The sequence below is a fragment of the Lissotriton vulgaris genome, chromosome 5, assembly GCF_964263255.1.
Source record: "Lissotriton vulgaris chromosome 5, aLisVul1.2, whole genome shotgun sequence".
In the NCBI taxonomy this organism is placed as follows: Eukaryota; Metazoa; Chordata; class Amphibia; order Caudata; family Salamandridae; genus Lissotriton; species Lissotriton vulgaris.
In genome coordinates, this window is record NC_141693.1 from 482015000 (window position 1) to 482032491 (window position 17492).

At 41.7% G+C, this 17492-nt stretch overlaps 1 protein-coding gene across 5 annotated transcripts in view; it reads right to left on the reverse strand.

The window, feature by feature from the left end:
• ATP13A2 (ATPase cation transporting 13A2) overlaps positions 1–17492 on the reverse strand; it is an 831233-nt gene that overhangs the window by 262136 nt on the left and 551605 nt on the right. For all 5 annotated transcript variants that reach the window (XM_086921931.1, XM_086921933.1, XM_086921932.1 and 2 more), the window contains one exon: positions 10707–10841. In XM_086921931.1, the coding sequence (XP_086778057.1) occupies positions 10707–10841 (135 nt within the window). The remainder of the gene's footprint in view (positions 1–10706; positions 10842–17492) is intronic.

A 17492-nucleotide genomic window follows, 5' to 3' on the forward strand; every position in this document is an offset into this window, starting at 1 on the left:
GCTGAGACCGATTGGCCAGAGGCTAAAAGAGCTGCCCTATATTATCAGGGACTAAGGGATGAGTTAAAGGACCTTATAGCTCCCATTGACCCACAACCCCGAACATGTGCCGACTTAATTGCGCTCAGCCTCCGTTTGGATCATCGAGTAGCCGACCGAAAAGGTGAAAAAAAAAAGAACAGATTCCCGAATCTTTTCTAGGACAAAGGACAGATCCTTTTCCAATCCTCAAGAACCTGTAGAACCAATGGAAATCGGAAGCTTGAGAAAACCTCTTACGTCTGAAGAAAAGGAAGCCCGACGAAAGAATGGTCTTTGCCTTTACTGTGGAAAGAAGGGTCATTTCGTTAGAGAATGTTCTCTGAAACCTAAAAACTCTTGGTCACGAGACAAGAAGGAAAACAAGTCGGAAAACTAGAGAACTCGAATCTGGATCAGGAGACTTTTTCGAGTTGGCAACTTCCTCCTGAACAATCAATAGCAAACACCCTACAGTTAACTGTCCCTCATCTGACTTTAAACGTTCTTTTAATTCTACCAGACCAGAAACAGATCATGGCTGCCGTTATGATTGACTCTGGTGCTACCGGAAATTTCATTGATTCCAAGTTTATTTCAAAGACTAACATACCAACACTTGCAAAAGCAAAACCAGAAATCGTTTACGCAGTCGACGGCACTCAGCTAACTTCAGGAATGATCACTCACTGTACCCGTTCCTTATCAATGATTTGTGATTCTGGAGTCAGAAAACACCAAGAAACCATTTCCTTTGATGTTATCGATGCACCTCAATTCGGGGTTATCCTAGGCATCCCATGGTTAACTCAGCATAACCCTACCATCGATTGGGTAAAACGCTCTATTGAATTCACTTCCCCGTGGTGTAAGACAGAATGTTTTAATCCTGAGCAGACTTTACAAAAATCTCCGAGTGCCATCCTTCATACTGCCTCTGCCCTTTATGTTTCCACAGCTGCTGAACAGAACATCGTTCTACCCCCGGTTTACGAAAATTTTGCAGATGTCTTTTGCGAACAAAAAGCCGAAACGCTACCACCACATAGGGACTATGATTGTGCTATTGATCTGGTACCTGGGGCTAAAATTCCCTGTAGTAGGATCTACGCTTTAACTGAATTGGAAAACAAACATCTTCGTGAATATCTGGACAAGTTCCTGAAAAATGGTTTTATTCGACCCTCCAAATCTCCTGCAGCCTCCCCACTCTTCTTTGTACCTAAGAGTAATGGAGAATTACGCACTTGTATCGATTACAGGGCACTCAACGATATTACTATCAAAAATCGGTACCCATTACCATTGATTCCTGTACTCCTTGATCAAGTGCGGTCTGCTTCAATTTTTACGAAGCTTGATTTGCGAGGTGCCTACCACTTAGTCCGTATTCGACCTGGAGATGAGTGGAAGACGGCCTTCAGAACTCGCTTCGGGCTGTTTGAGTATAATGTAATGCCATTCGGCTTATGCAATGCTCCAGCCGCTTTTCAATTTTTTATTAACGATGTCCTTTGGGATTTTCTAGACAGATTCGTCATTGCATACATTGACGATCTACTAATTTTTTCATCTTCAACTGAAGAACATATACAACATGTCAAAACTATTTTAACCACCCTGAGAACCCATGGCTTATTTTGTAAACTGTCCAAATGTGAATTTCACACTACGAAGGTTGAGTTCCTGGGTTTCATTCTTTCTCCTTCTGGTATCACTATGGCTCCTAGAAAAATTCAAGCGATTCTTGATTGGCCCACCCCAACCACAGTGAAAGACATTCAACGTTTTCTTGGATTTGCTAACTTTTATCGTCGTTTTATAAAAAACTTTTCAACTCTGGCTACTCCCTTGACTCAATTACTAAGAAAAGATGTGAAATTCATTTGGACCACAAATGCAGAGTCTTCCTTTCAGTCTCTCAAAAAGACCTTCACCCAAGCACCTGTTCTACGACATCCGGATACAGAGTTACCTTTTATAGTGGAAGCTGATGCTTCTGATTCCGCCATAGGAGCTATTTTGTCACAAAATGACTCAAAAACTAATGAACTCCATCCCATTGCCTTTCTTTCCAGAAAATTTCTCCCAGCAGAAACTAACTACACTATAGCAGAGAAAGAACTCTTAGCCATACGTTATGCTTTCAAGGAATGGCGTCATTACTTACTAGGGGCCAAACATACTGTGACTGTATACACAGATCATCGCAATCTTCAGTTTCTGAGATGTGCCAAAGCTTTGACCCCTAGGCAACTTCGTTGGACACTATTCTTTGCAGAATTTGATTTTGTCATAACTTTTAGACCTGGCACAAAAAACAACAAAGCAGATTCTTTGTCACGTTATGACTGCAAACCTGAAGACTCTTCTCAAACTCTCAAACCTACGAGCATGCTTTCTAGTAGCCAAATTATTGGTGCTACAATGTCAGATGTCTTCTTCCTACAAATAAGACAAGCAATGCCGATTCCTAAACTACTGACTTGGGTACAAGAAGGGCCTCACAGAACTATCCATCAAAATCTGCCCTTTTTCTCAGGCCTCTTGTTTGTTCCAACCAAAAAATTACAGTCCCAGGTTTTGCATTGGTGTCATATCAGTCAATTGGCAGGTCATCCTGGCATCACAAAGACTAAGGATTTGGTTCAAAGAAATTTCTGGTGGCCGACTTGGAAAAAAGATGTGATCTCATTTGTTCAGGCCTGTGATGTTTGTGCTCAAGCCAAGGGGGAACATGGGCGCAAAAAAGGCCTTTTGCTTCCTCTTCCAACTCCAACCCAAGTCTGGGAGGACATCGCAATGGATTTCATTACTGACTTACCAGAGGATCAGGGAATGACTACCATTCTGGTTGTAGTGGATCGCTTATCTAAAATGGCACACTTCATCGCTTGCAACAAACTCCCCTCTTCTTCCCAACTAGTGCAACTCATTTTACAACACATAGTACGTTTGCACGGACTTCCCAGATCTATCACATCCGATCGTGGTCCGCAATTCATCTCTCAATTTTGGAAGGGCTGGTGTAAAGCTCTTAACATTAAAAGTAACACTTCCACTAGTTTCCATCCAGAATCTGACGGACAAACAGAAAGGGTGAATCAGATTCTCAAACAGTACTTAAGATGTTTCCTGTTCAAAAAGCAGGGCTCTTGGTTGACTCTCTTGTGGGAAGCAGAGTTTGCGTACAACAATCTACAGAATGCTTCCACAGGTCTGTCGCCATTCTTTGCTGTGTATGGTTATCATCCTCATTTTACACCGTTGCTGTTAGCTAGTGAGAAAACTAATGTTCCATCTTTAAATGCACATTTCCATGAGATGAAAAGAATCACTCAGGTCTTATGAAAGAATGTTTTGAAAGCCAAAGCTTCATACAAAAGGTTTGCAGACAGGAAGAGACAAAAGGGGCCTGACCTCCAGGTAGGGAATATGGTATGGCTCTCTACGAAGAATTTCCAGTTCAGAAAACGTTACAAATTTCATCCAAAATTTATTGGTCCCTACAAAATTGTTCAGTGTGTGAACCCTGTGTCGTACAGATTACTTCTTCCAAAGGACATGAAAATCTACCCAGTTTTCCATGTCTCACTGTTGAAAAAGGCAACCCCTAAAAAAAGAACTCGCCCTCCTGCTGTGCTCGTGAGGGATCAGGAGGAATTTGAGGTGCGTTGTGTGAAAGACTGTAAGCGCATCAGAGGAAAACTTTGGTATTTACTATCATGGAAGGGTTATGGTCCTGAGGAGGATTCTTGGGTGTCCAAGGACGATGTTCATGCTCCTCGGTTGGTGCGTGATTTCCATGCTAGGCATCCGAATGTCCGTTTCTGATCCTCGAAGAATGGGTGTCCCCATTTTTGTTGGGGGGCACTGTCAGGATCCAACCTTTGCTAACTGTTATCTGGATCCAACCTTTGTTACCTACATGTACCAATGCTTTGCTATTCAACCTTTGTTACACTGTTACCTACATTTACCAATGCTTGTTCGTACTATTACTATGGCAGCAAGGCCCTAGGGTGTATGTACCAATGCTTGTTCTTAATTTATTGTCAATGCTGGTTGCTCTCCGTTTATTGCCAATGCTTGTTTAGTGACTGGCTTTACGTAGGTAGCGTCTTGGTTAATGTGCCAATGCTTGTTGAATTCCTATTGGGCTTCTGGCTTCTCGAAGTTTTGCTGTTGTAGTCCTTTTTCCCTTTGCAGCTTCCGTACCTGCTTCCAGGAGTATTTAAGCAGCCACGCCCTGGAATCCGTGCGGATTATTCTTGCTGGTTCCTGGGACACGTCGCCTTCGGTTCGAGTCCGCTCTTCGGAAGAATCTTGCAGCTGTTTCCGGTCTTCAGAGGAGCCCCGCAGTTGTTCCTGTAAAGGTCCGCAGTTCCTGAGAAATGGTAGTAATCTACCACGAATCTCCGCTTGCTAGAAAGCAGGTAGGACGTACCCTTTTCTTTTTTTGAAGCACGAGCGTCGGAAGTCCCGGCTATTCATCTCGTCGTGCCATTCTTCAGCGTTTTCTTGATTAGTGATTCCAAGTACCTTTAGTCCTGAATATTTCGGATCCTTGTTGGCAGCGCATTTTGAGTGGCATAACAAACTCGATCTCATAGTGAAAGCTTCTCTGCGCTGAACTCGACGGAAGGCCTAATTACAATAGAATCTTTTGTTCGACAAGCTAAACTGTGGTGTTAACAGTATTAACCTTGCTAGCGCTTGCCTCAGATGATTCTTGAAACGTTATCTCTTGTGAAGTTATCTGTTGTACCTGTGATATAAGAACATTAACCACTACAAATCTTTTGAGCCTGATTTCAAAACAGTCAGTTAAACTCAGGGTATCTTTGCATGAAACCAATGCAAGGGTAGAATGTGATATATCTATATGTATATATATATTTTATGCTGTTCTTCAGATAAAACTGGAACGAGGTAATCGCGTGTATACAGGATAGGAAAACAGAAGTCATGTTGCCTTATTCTAAGTAATGCTAAGATTCATAATGTTTATTTAACCTGATATTTCTCCTAGGTGCAGAACAATAGTACAGTTTAGTTTCTAGCTGGAGTACACAGGAGTTTGAGTGTTCCAGTGTTTTTTCTCGTTCCAGATCTCCCTCCCCGCAGTACCCTCCCTTACCTCCCCTCGTCTAGCCACTTTGACCCTCTGCGTGACTTTCTAAAAGTGCAGAGTCGAAGCTGCTGGAAGGTGGGCTTTTGGGTACTGCTCCCGGGGAACACTAAGTGGACTTTTAAAATCAAAGTCCCTGACACCAGGAGGTACTCTTCACCTCTCCCATCGACTCACAAGGTTTAATCTCCAAACGTCATCCTCATACTACTGAACAATGGGTAACACATGTACATAGACTGTATAAATACAGCACCTCTTGCTATCAGTAAGCAGGATGGACTGAGACTTCAAGGCCGACACACTGACCAGAGACACTGCGGCTCCAGCATGCCATCGCTCCAGCTGACAGTGGTCTAACCATCCCTTGCGGGGTGTCCAAGTCAAGTCCAGGACGAAGTCCCAACTCTCACTATTCAGGTATGGGCGTTTGACTAAAGCCTAGCAGGATTCTTGGCTCTTAGGCTTAGGCTATATAGCACCTACTCACATGCTAGGTACATCTAGTCAGGCATCTTAGGAGTACGAACTTTATTTTATAAATGCATTCTATATTAATGTATAGGGTCATGACTGTTGCAAAATGGTAGAACAATACTATTCCTTTTTATTCACTGTACTGCTGGTTCTATATCTCTGTTACTGTGTTATAGTTGTAACAGAGCACTTATTCTGTATGAGAAGAACAACTGTACAATACATTCTTATTATTAACACGTTCAACTGTTTCTTCTCTGTATCTCTCTGAGAGCAAAAACAAGCAACACAGGCCAATGGGTGAAAAGTAATATATTGTTTCCACGAGTCTGAGGTTATTGTGTTCTAAAGTTGCAAAAACTAATCTCTCTGATAACAGGAGATTCTAGTGGCACTGCGAGCTAGCTAATGCGAACCATAGGCTAATATATGCGGCGGGGGTGTACAGAGTCAGTCTGCCACCAGACCCACAGTATTTGTTATCCGTAATCATCGTAGGTCCTGCATGTACTATTGGGACTACACTACATGGCGCCCAACGTGGTCTAATGGCAAACAACGTGCCAAACATAGTTTGCCCAACGTGGTAAAATACATGGCGCACTTACTCAACAGTAGAATCTGAGTAGCCCAGTCGTGCTAATTCTCAGAGACCCTACTAACAAAGCCCAGAGACGTCTGGAGTAGGTGGGAAAAAACTCTGCCTCATCTGAGTAGGCAAGATATCCTATGTATTGGCTGGTGGTTAATCAAGCTTGAAAGGAAAATTTCCCAAATTGTGCATAAAACCTTTGCACAAAACCTTTTCTAAATTTCCTTGGATAGTTATTCCATGTCTTAAACACCATGTCTGTCGAGAACGGAACTTTAAAACCACTAGAGCAGTGGTTCCTAAACTGTGCGCCGCTGCTATCCTGTGCGCCGTTATGAGTAGCCACGGGCGGGGTGCACGATTTGGGAAAGATAGCGTTCAGCCCGGCCTGAATGCAGCAAGAAGCTTATTCCAGCCGCAGCACAACGTATGGGGAGTTAAAAATGTCACCTGCATAATCCGGGAACATGGTTTGACCCAAGAGCGCACTGCCGCCATACGTGCGTACGTACGTGCTTTTACAGACGTAGCCTCAGCATTACTGGCATACGCAGCTCTGAACATGGTGTTGAGCGTTATTGCTGCACGTCGTGTTCTGCCGGGACTCATGGGACCCTCTTCAGAAGTTACAAATAGGTAAGTAAAACTAGGGATGGGAGTGCTGGTTTGTTGAACTGGCAGGGCAGGGATTCCTGTGTGGTGCTCAGTAGAATACTGAAGCCCCGGCATAAAACCAAAGGCCTTAATTATGATTTCTTTAACGAGCTCCGTGGAGCCCGCCTTTTTAGTGTAATGCAAATGCTAGTGATACTACTATTAATGCCATGCCGATCTTCTGCCCAACCTCAGTTTTTTTACTAGAACTAGATTTCACACGATCTTGTCATTATTTATGTAGCCAGGACTAAGCCTCTCTCTGTCATACATTTTTCTCTGAACTTTCTAACCCAGAACACCGATCTCTATTAGTAAAATTAAACTACTGAGTTCATGGCACTAACTTCAAATACACCACAGAAAATTACTTCAAGTTGGAAGGCTGAGAAACCCTTTCTTCCTCTTTGTGGTTCAATATGCTTAATCCCCACAGTTGAAAGCAAAGCCATTAACAGTCACAACCGCAGAACAAGAGGAAGGACTCCGCATTGAAGAAATTGTTCTTGAACCAAACAAATAAAGAAAACTTACCTATCGACTACCGACTTGAAATCTGTTCTTTATATGTAACCAAACACTAGAATTAGTTATACAAATAAACAATAGAGGAGCACTTTTATGAAGTAGTATGCAATATTAGGAGTGCTAGTGGGGATACAAGTTATAAAATGTTCCTAAATATATGTAATGACAACACACTTGAACATTAACATAACGCCAGAAACTTCTGGAGCTACATATTCAACACATCTGCAGCTTTTGTAAAAAGATGTAACCATAGTTATGGTTGAGATGTACTGCCCGGTGAAAGGCTCAACCGCTGCACTCCCGGCACAGACGCCATTACTGAAGTCAGACAAACCTATTGCATGTGTGTACTTGGACCACCACGGCCACTTACAAACGGACGGGGCTTACAGATATATCATGGTAGCAGTGGATTCCTGCTCAAGATTCTTATGGGTATGGCCCCAGCGTTCTGCTGATGCTCGAACTGTAATAAAAGATTTGTGAGTCTTTATTGGTACATACGCAGTTAGCACGTTACACTCTGACCGCAGCCCTGCGTTTAGCTCTCAGGCTTCCAAAGAGGCCATGGAAATAGTGGGTGTAGCATTGCTGTTCTCATCTCCATATCATCCTGAGGGAAATTCTGTTGTGGAGAGAAAAAAACGGGACTTAAAGCAATCTTTAACAGCTAGGGTATTAGGCAAGGGTGGTAGTTAGGACACACACCTTTAAGGGGTACTGCGGGCATTAAACAACCAGCCAAGCTATCTAGGGGGAGTCACTCCATATGAGGTCCTCTTTGGGACACAAATGTGGGTACCTGATCTTGATTGTGAAGGCGCAGTGGAAGATGAAAATCCATTTGATATCCATGATCATTTGTCTGTTTTACAGGATCTGAATGAATCCAGGACAAAACAAATGTCCATCTAAAGCAGACTGAAGAAGTCAAGAATTGGACATCTGTCTGACACCTCTGGCGGAGACGCCAGTGGACTTAGACTCCAGGCTGGAACCACTATGGTCCCATGCTCTACTCTGTCCGCAGCGTATTCCCATCTTGACGCATGCCTTCCTTGAGTAAGCACAGGTGCCTTTTTCGACTGAATTAAATTTCATCTCCAACATTGACACCGAGGTTTCGAATTCAGAAGCGGGCGCCGAAATGCAAGCTGTTGGTAACGAGGAGTTACGTCTATGCACACTTGACGTGTTATGCGAGGTACAACAATGTTTGTCCCCTACAACAGCAGGCAGCGACAATTTATGTCTCCCAACTAGGACATTTAATCTAAATCTGGCTCACCATGTGCTGGGCACAAATATGGAACTTTTCCTTTCGCTTTGTTTACTCTCAAAAGTTTTTTTTTCAAATTGACATTATCTATCTCAGTCCATGGCTTTTTAAGTATGCTTACAGTAGTTCAACTTGTATGATCGAACTCATTTAAAACTGTGATTTGAGGAATTTTACCACAATATCAAACACTACCAAAGAAACTTTTTCCTCGTTTTTTAAACTGTTTTTAAATGAAAATGTTAACATTTTTAAACTTTTAAATGACTGCTTGATAATTTTATGCACTGACACTTATCAATGTGTATTTCGAAAATGTGTATTATTTTTTGTGTAAAGTATTAGGTGGACTGGGTGTTATATCTCATATTGGTAACCTAATATAGGTCCAGGGAACATTGTACACTTTCCCTACATCAGCTCCAGTCATTTCATATGAACGAGCCTTATAAGGACATAACTCCAAATAAGGAAAGACTGCCTTGTATGGACATACCGCCTTATAAGGTCTGCAGCCTTTTATGGACTAAAACTTTCACCTAGTTCATGATGAGGGTGGGTTCTGCCCAATCGATACTGCTAAGACGTCATCCCTAGCACATATGAATAATTAATGAGTACACTCTCCAGGAGGTACACTTCGCCTCTCCCATCGACGCACAAGGTTTAATCCTCAAACGTCATCCTCATACTGAACAATGGGTAACACACGTACATAGACTGTATGAATATAGCACCTCTTGCTATCAGTAAGCAGGAGGGACCCGAGACTTCAAGGCCGACGCACTGACCAGAGATGCTGCGGCTCTGGCATACCATAGCTCCATCTGACAGTGGTCTAACCATCCCTTGCAGGGTGTCCAACTCAAATCCAGGACAAAGTCCCACACTCTCACTATTCAGGTATGGGGGTTTGACTAAAGCCTAGCGGGATTCTTGGCTTTTAGGCTTAGGCTATATAGCACCTACTCACATGCTAGGTACACTTAGGTACATCTAGTCAGGCATCTTAGGAGTGCGCACTTTATTTTATAAATGCATTCTATATTCATGTATAGGTACATGACTGTTGCAAAATGGTAGAACAATACTATTCCTTTTTTTTCACTGTACTTCTGGTTCTATATCTCTGTTACTGCGGTACAGTCGTAACAGCACACTTATTCACATGAGAAAAACTACTGTACAATAAATTCTTATTGTAAACATGTTCGACTGTTTCTTCTCTGTGTCTCTCTGAGAGCAGAAACAAGCAAGCACGAACGATTGGGTGAAAAGTAATATATTGTTTTCATGAGTCTGAGGTTATTGTGTTCCAAGCTTACAAAAACGAATTTCTGTGATAACAGGAGATTCTATTGGCACTGCGAGCTAGCTAATGTGAACCATAGGCTAATATATGCGACGGGGGTGTACAGAGTCAGTCAGCCACTAGACCCAGAGTATATGTTATCTGTAATCGTCGTAGGTCCTGCATGACCCCGTACAATTGGGACTACACTAAAATGATGATTTAGAAAGTAAAAATTGCCTGTTGCATTTTCTTTTTCTTTGCTTCATATGATGTGAAATCCATAAAAACCCTGTTGCTAAGGACAAGCAGGGCCTGAGGCGTAAGGAACACAAAATCAACAATAGTGTCAGCGTCAGCCAATCAGGAAAGGCAAGCACTTTTTTTCTGAATCAAACATTAAGAAAACATGTATGCATGTTTAAATACTTAGCTCCTAGCAAAAAGCCAGAAAATCTTGTGAAAATATCAATAATCATAGAATAATCAATTTCAACTAAGAGGAATGGACTGTGCTCATGCAGGAGTCCCTTTCAATAAACAGCAGTTTAGAGAAAAATAAAATGTCATTACATGCTTGTTCAATCTGCTCAAGTTACTGTACCCTCTACATATTTTGTGTTCTCAAATAGATAAAGTTCAATATTATTGTAATTGCTTAAAAAAACAAGAATCTAAAAGCGCTGAAAATGAAAAAAAAAGTGCTCATCAGATCTCCAAACCGTGATCTCACCTTTCTGGTTTCATACAGTGACAGCCCTATTGATATGGCAGAAATGACAAGAATGCAGCATGCATAGTAGTAATATCGGTCTGCCATCCACAGGCAAATGCTGAACACCTGGAAGATGTAGAAGGGGTTCAGAACCTAGACGGGAGAGGAACAAACACAGAGTAAGTGAGAAAACTCCTGGTCTAGCTCAGCTTTATGAAAAAACAACCATTTGAGGGAAAAATAAACAACAAAAATACATTTAAGAAAACATTGTGATCAAGATAATTGTAATACTGATTTAGAGTCAACAACAGAACACATGTCAACAGAGAAAAGCAAACAAAATGTGGTGGATGTGCCTGAGCTAATCTTAACCACTGATAATTTCTCTGCGGACATAGAAGAAGCTGTACTGAGTTCCTGATCTTTAGCATCTTCCATCGTGTCATACACTTGAACTATTCCCCATCAAATCTGGACTCCTCCCTCATAAAGTTAAACTTCTGTGACAGGATTAACAATCAGGGGCAGCTCTAGGCTCATGGCGGCCCTGGGCAGGGAGCGTAGGTCGGGGGCCCCCGGAGGAACGCAGGCGCGGAGGCCAGTAAAGAGGGGGGGTCAGGGTTTTTGGAAGTGGAACAGAGCTGGAGGCCGCCAAATCTCTTCCAGGGGCCGCCACGCAAATATGTATCCATCCTCAGAGGATTATTATAATAAGGTATATATATTGGCGTGGCGGCCCCTGGGGTTTGGTGGCCCTGTGCATGTGCACAGCTTGCACATGCCTAAGGCCGCCCCTGTAACAATGTATAGAGTTGCCGGCCGATCTCATTATATAACTCAAGCTCTGCCAATGAAGTTGAGGCTATGAGCTTAACTCACCACAGAGGCTTTAATATTGTCAGAATTTGAGAGTCAAATTAAAGCGTGACATGAACAGGAATGACCTTATAAACTGGGAGGAGGGTGGGCTTCCTGGGATCTATGAAACTAAAGTAGAATAGTTTCAGGTAAATAACGTTTCCTTCTCCAGCTTTTGAAATTTTTTAGATTCAGTGCTTCAATCATGAAAAGAAAGCAGTAATCCAAAGACACCAGCGGAACGTGAAAACTATGTCTACACCCAGGCAGTACTGCAAGGTAAGAGAATGCATTGTGGGCCAAGTTGATATCCTGCAAATATCCTCCAAAGGGAAGTATACATAGACTGCAGCCATCACTGTAACTCACTTTTCTTCATACAAGTCATGCAGATTTTCATGACACGTCATAAAGGCTGCCCCTATCCTGCAAGCCAACTCTTCTTTAGACAAGACCTAATATTTCGATATATTGAGCAAACGCAAGGAAGATTTGCCTTGATTTAGAAAATTCCCTAATCTTTTACAAATAATTTTGTTGCTTTTTTTTGGTCTTGGCTTGGAGTGGAGAGTCCTCTCTGTCATTTAAAAAAAACAAAAAACTCGTTGATAGAGATTGGAAACATGTCTGTACTTTCGGAATGCATTTCGGGATTGTTCATAAAACTATTACCTGCAACTCTCCAACCATTCTTGTGGAGGTTACTGCAAACAACAGGACTACTTTACAAGACAGATATTAATTGGAAGGCTTTGTGAAAATGTTTAAAAGTTATTTTCGGAGCTCAAAGCACTGAATTCAGTTCAAAACTAGAGCTGGTTTAGTCACACGCATTTATGAGCAAATCAGCCCCCCCCCCTTTAAATCCTTTGCAAAAAGATTGCCTTAGTATTAGATTGTGTTTGGTACCTGAAGATAGCCACTAGCTGGGCCCAAATTGAGGAATGTTTAAGTACTCACTGGGCAGGATGCAGGAATTGAGCTGAACTCAGTAATAAAACGTCACATAATGTTGTTCACATTCAAAATGTCTATTTTAACCTAACTGTCTAGTTAGTTAATCATGCTCTTCCTGATTTTAGGATTATCATGCAAGACTCTTGATATTTACAGCACCGAACGCAAGTTTTCAGGAGAAGGGTTGTCAGAAGAAATTTGCAGTAAGAAACTGTGCTATTACTGTGATAATATATCTTGCTGGAACATAAAATGTACGATTTACCAATGCAATGTTATTGAAAACAATAAAAATAAAGAAACTGTGCTATGTGGTCAGTGGTTGGCGGTCACTTTTGAAGGTTATTAAGGTATCCACTGACAGGCTCTCGAGATCCTTAAACCACTCCTTCCTAGCTGAAGCAACCAGAACGACCATGGAGGGTCCCTTGTTATATTCCTATAAAAATGAGGAATCCGAGCAACTGACAGAATGCTGTATGCACATATTCCTTATTAAGGATTCAAAAAGGCTTCCCCTTCATAGATGCCCACCACCTGCTGGTAAACAGTTGGGATTCAGAGAATAGAAGAGTGAGAATACGCTGAAGGTAGAATACACAATGATGGGACACTAGACCAGTTGTCTGTCATGCAACTTCAACTCGTAGCATTCTGTTTTCTCCCTAATAGGTTTGTCAACCATGGTGTTTTACACAACATGCTCTGCTGAGGAAACTTCATCCTCGACTGCACACTGCCAAGGTTGCTTAGGATCTTGTGAACGTAGATGAGATCTGGTACCTTCTTGTTTCATTGTGCTAAACAAGCGATTCATGTTTGTCTCTAGGGACCCTGATATTGGCCATTTTGGTGAGTGAAATAACCACACTCCTATCCAACCTTACCACCCTGAGTTCCAGTATGCTGATGTGAAGTTTTTAATCTTAAGCTTTTCTGAGAAGAGTAATACACCCTTAGAGCAAGGTATCTGGTTTAAAGCACAATTGACCTGTTTTTTTGGTGAAAAAGTCGACTTTAGAAACTATGTTAGGTGATTTTCCACCAACTTGGCAGTTGCTTTACTCGTTAAGTTACTTGAACTTTGCATTTCTAAATGCATGTCGCCAATGAGAATGGACTTACTCCTGTTAAATACTCATACAAAAGTGACAATTAAGGCTCGATAGGATACAGGATGATGTACATCTTTGAAGGCCCTTGCATTGTCTTGCAAAACAAAGCCTTTCTAACTGAAACGTCAGAGCCAGGGAAACACGCTTGTGAAAGGTCACCATGCCATCGTTTGTGAAAATGAGTGCTCAAATAGAACTATGAAGGTTGCGGGGTAATGCACAATTTAGCAAGTGTTTGCCAGTGGTCATATCCAGGAATTATTTTGGAGCAATCGAAATATACATTTGGGTGCTTGGAGTCACTAATGTTGGTGCACATATTGAAAAATAAGAGCTAGTGCATTTTGCCTTTTCCCGGGGTTACCTTTTACTTGCTCAGACAGCAGCAGGTTGGTTAAGTATCTTCATTTTTCTAGTATACCAGTGTTTAGATAAAGACACTAAATATTCTTCACATGTGGTTCTAAGCAGTGCCACACAAGCAACTGTGCTACTCTCCAGATTGGAGTGGGGTGAGCCTGGATGATGGAGGGCCATGGTGCTGATGAACCCCCAGTTGTCTGGCATGAGGCAGGGCACCTGAACGTAGAGTGGAGCACATATTCCGTGGATCACAACCAATGAATAATGTTGAGAGAACAGTGGTTTATTAGGGCTCATTGGTCTCAAGACCGTTTCTATTACGAGAAAAAACACAAAAAGCTCTATACATTTTCATTTGGGACACAAATGCACATAGTCAATCAAAGGCAAGTATGAAGCAGGACAACCTATAATATTCTAATGCAATTAATGTATTAATTGCAAAATATCACCACTTTTAGTATCTGTATTTTTTTTGTATGCATAATTATCAAGATCCAGTAGTCACAGAAAAGTGTGTGGGGGGGGAGTGCACCCATCACTTTTTTAGAAGCGGGCAGTCGCTCCGGTTGTTCTGTTTGAGTCAGCTCCGGGTGGTGACTTGACCAGAACAACCAGGGCGAATACCAGGCTTCTAAAAAAAATCGGCAATTGTATGATCACACTGAAATAACCAGAGGAAATAATGCAGTCATTAACAGACTGGGATCCATTCCGGCTTTTAAACTAAGTCATACGAATAAAGCTCATCACTCTACTCGAAAACGCTCTGGAGGGGCACCACGAAATTGAGCTAAGTAAACAGCATCCCACTCAACTGGAACTCTGCTTTACAGCTTCACCGGCCATCCTCCAATACTAGGTGCTGATGATGATCTCAACTGAATGAGATTGAAACGCTGTCAACCTTAGAACTACATAACGGAGGGGGCGTGGCTTGCGTCCGACTGGCATGGCGGCTCCTCCGTGACGCTTCGCGGTGGTGAGGAGACGAACAAGACCAGCGCTGCCTCTATCTTCGCCAACAGCCTGATGTTACCTTCGCCGTAACTTAACCTTGCTGAATCTTCTACGACGCTGCTCACTGAAACCGCGGCCGCCATTTTGTCGCGCTGGTACCGCGGACAGAGAGGCTTCTCCTAGCGGTATTTTCGGCAACGCATTACATATTGAAGCCTGCTCCTTCCTCCAACAGCACCACAGCGGCCTGCACTTATCATTGCAGGTACTCAACTAGCATAACATTCTCTGGTCAATAATTTTCCTATGCCTGCCATACAACGAAGTGACTTTCATGCTATAGGCGCCATTTTATGACTTTCATCTCTACGCATTTCCTATTTTTGGCGCTTTTGGATATCTCTACTCTTAAATTGACTGACATGTTGTGCACAAACTATATTATGCATAAGTCTCTTCACAATTATCACCACGTGTAATTGTACCACTGTCATTTGTGCATCTTCAATGTTTAGTTTTCCTTGGACTTTCATCTCACTGGAAACACCTTTTTTTAAAATATTCATATTTCTTCCATGCTTCTGTTGGTTGTTACATGGGATAGAATTTTTGCGAATTTATGCTGTTTGGTTATAAAAGTGTACATTTCCAGCATATGCCTATATTGTTGTCTTATTAAGCCTGGTTTATGCAGCTGCATATATGTTCTTGTGCTTAGGTTCCTTCCCAATATATGCCCATGATTTCTTTCTGATTTTTTATACATTATTTTAGTACATCTATTACATTGAATTGGTACATTGACTATTTTGGGCATATGGGAAGATTGTCTAAAGCTTCTCCATCATCTCAACTTTCACCTCGCAAGTTTCTGATACGTACCAGTTCTCGTTTTGACTGCTTATACATGGAGACCTCAGACTCTTCTTCACCTAAGGGTGCCACCGCGCCTCCTATCACTTACAGTTCTGCTGTCACCAAAGCTTCTACGAAGCGATTGAAAAAGGACCCTCCTTCTCCACCTAAACAGTCAAACTCTGTCACTATGGACTTATTGCTTGAGGAGATCAGGGCATTAAGACCTTTTATGGAGGAAACCAAATCTACACTTCAAATGCTCTCTGACAAATGGTCTACCATAGATCAACGTGTCACTGTGTTGGAGAGAAATATTGAGTCTATCTCCTCTTCTACTTCCAAAGTAGATTCTATTTCTTCACAGGTTTCTGCACTCCATAAACAGATCAAAAATTTGGAAAATAGAAACAGAAGAAATAATCTTCGTATTATGGTCTTCCTGAAGGTACGGAGGGGTCAGACTCGCTTGCCTTCTTTAAAACATTTCTTCCAACCCTTCTTCAGTTACCTGAGGGCACCGCCTTGAACATTCAAAGAGCTCATCGACTGGGACCTCCATCACGCCTACCGCCTTCTTCATCAACACACAAACCAAGAGGAGTGATCTTGTATATTCTTGAGTATACTGATTTATTGATGGTCTTGTCAGCTGCTAAAGCGATGAATCGCATAGTGTGGTCAGGAAAATCTTTGTTTTTCTCTCAAGATTATGCTAAATCAACTGCGGATCGAAGAAAAGAGTTCGATAAATACAAGATATGGCCTCTTCCACCCATGTTTCTTCAAGATGACCGTTAACAACAGAACCACAACTTATGAGGATCCACTTAAGTTAAAGAGTTTTCTTTACTCCTTTCATGCTGACACAATGGAAACTGCCTCATCTGTGAATTCTACTTATGCAATATAGATTATGTGATGGAAACTGTTTTTCTCTTGTTTCGTTGCTATATGGCAGTAGTTCTTACTTTACATGTTTCACGTTCTGAGGTCAATATGTAAGAGTTGATTCCCCTTTATTATTATTATTGTTCTTCATTATTGTATTTACTTACATTACATTTTTGTCTTCACAGATTGTGTTTCCGTGCTCCCCATCTTGCCTTCATTTTTGAAGTCTGTTCGTTCGTCCTGTTTTCCCTTCTGCCTTCCCCGGTGGGTCCTGGACGGGTCATTGTTCAGTGTGGCCTTCCATCCCTCCACCTCCCATATGTTCTGGATTTTATGTAAGTTTTTTTTTCAATCTATTCGTCCTTTTTCTCTTAGTATCTTTCTTCTCCTTTCTCTCTCTTTTTCTATTTCTCATACCTGCCCATTCACTCATTTCCTTTTTATCCTTTACTCTTTCTCTTCATATATTCCTTCTCTTGTTCCTGCTTTTTCACTTTCTTTTTTCACTTCATATTCAGTTGGTTGGTTGTTCATTTTTTTCAAATCATTTCAAAATGTTTTGCTCATTGGAATTTGTAATATTGTTGTAACCTTTTCTTATGCCCTTAAAAATTATTTCGTGGAATGTCAGAGGTTTACATTCACCCATAAAACACCAAAGAGTTTTAATGCACTTAGCTAAATTAGACGCAGATATTGCATGTATACAAGAATCTCACTTGACAGACGAGGAATCTGCAAAATTGAAAAGAGGTTGGGTGGGAGAGGTTCTCTTCTCCTCAGGAGATAGAAAAGTAAT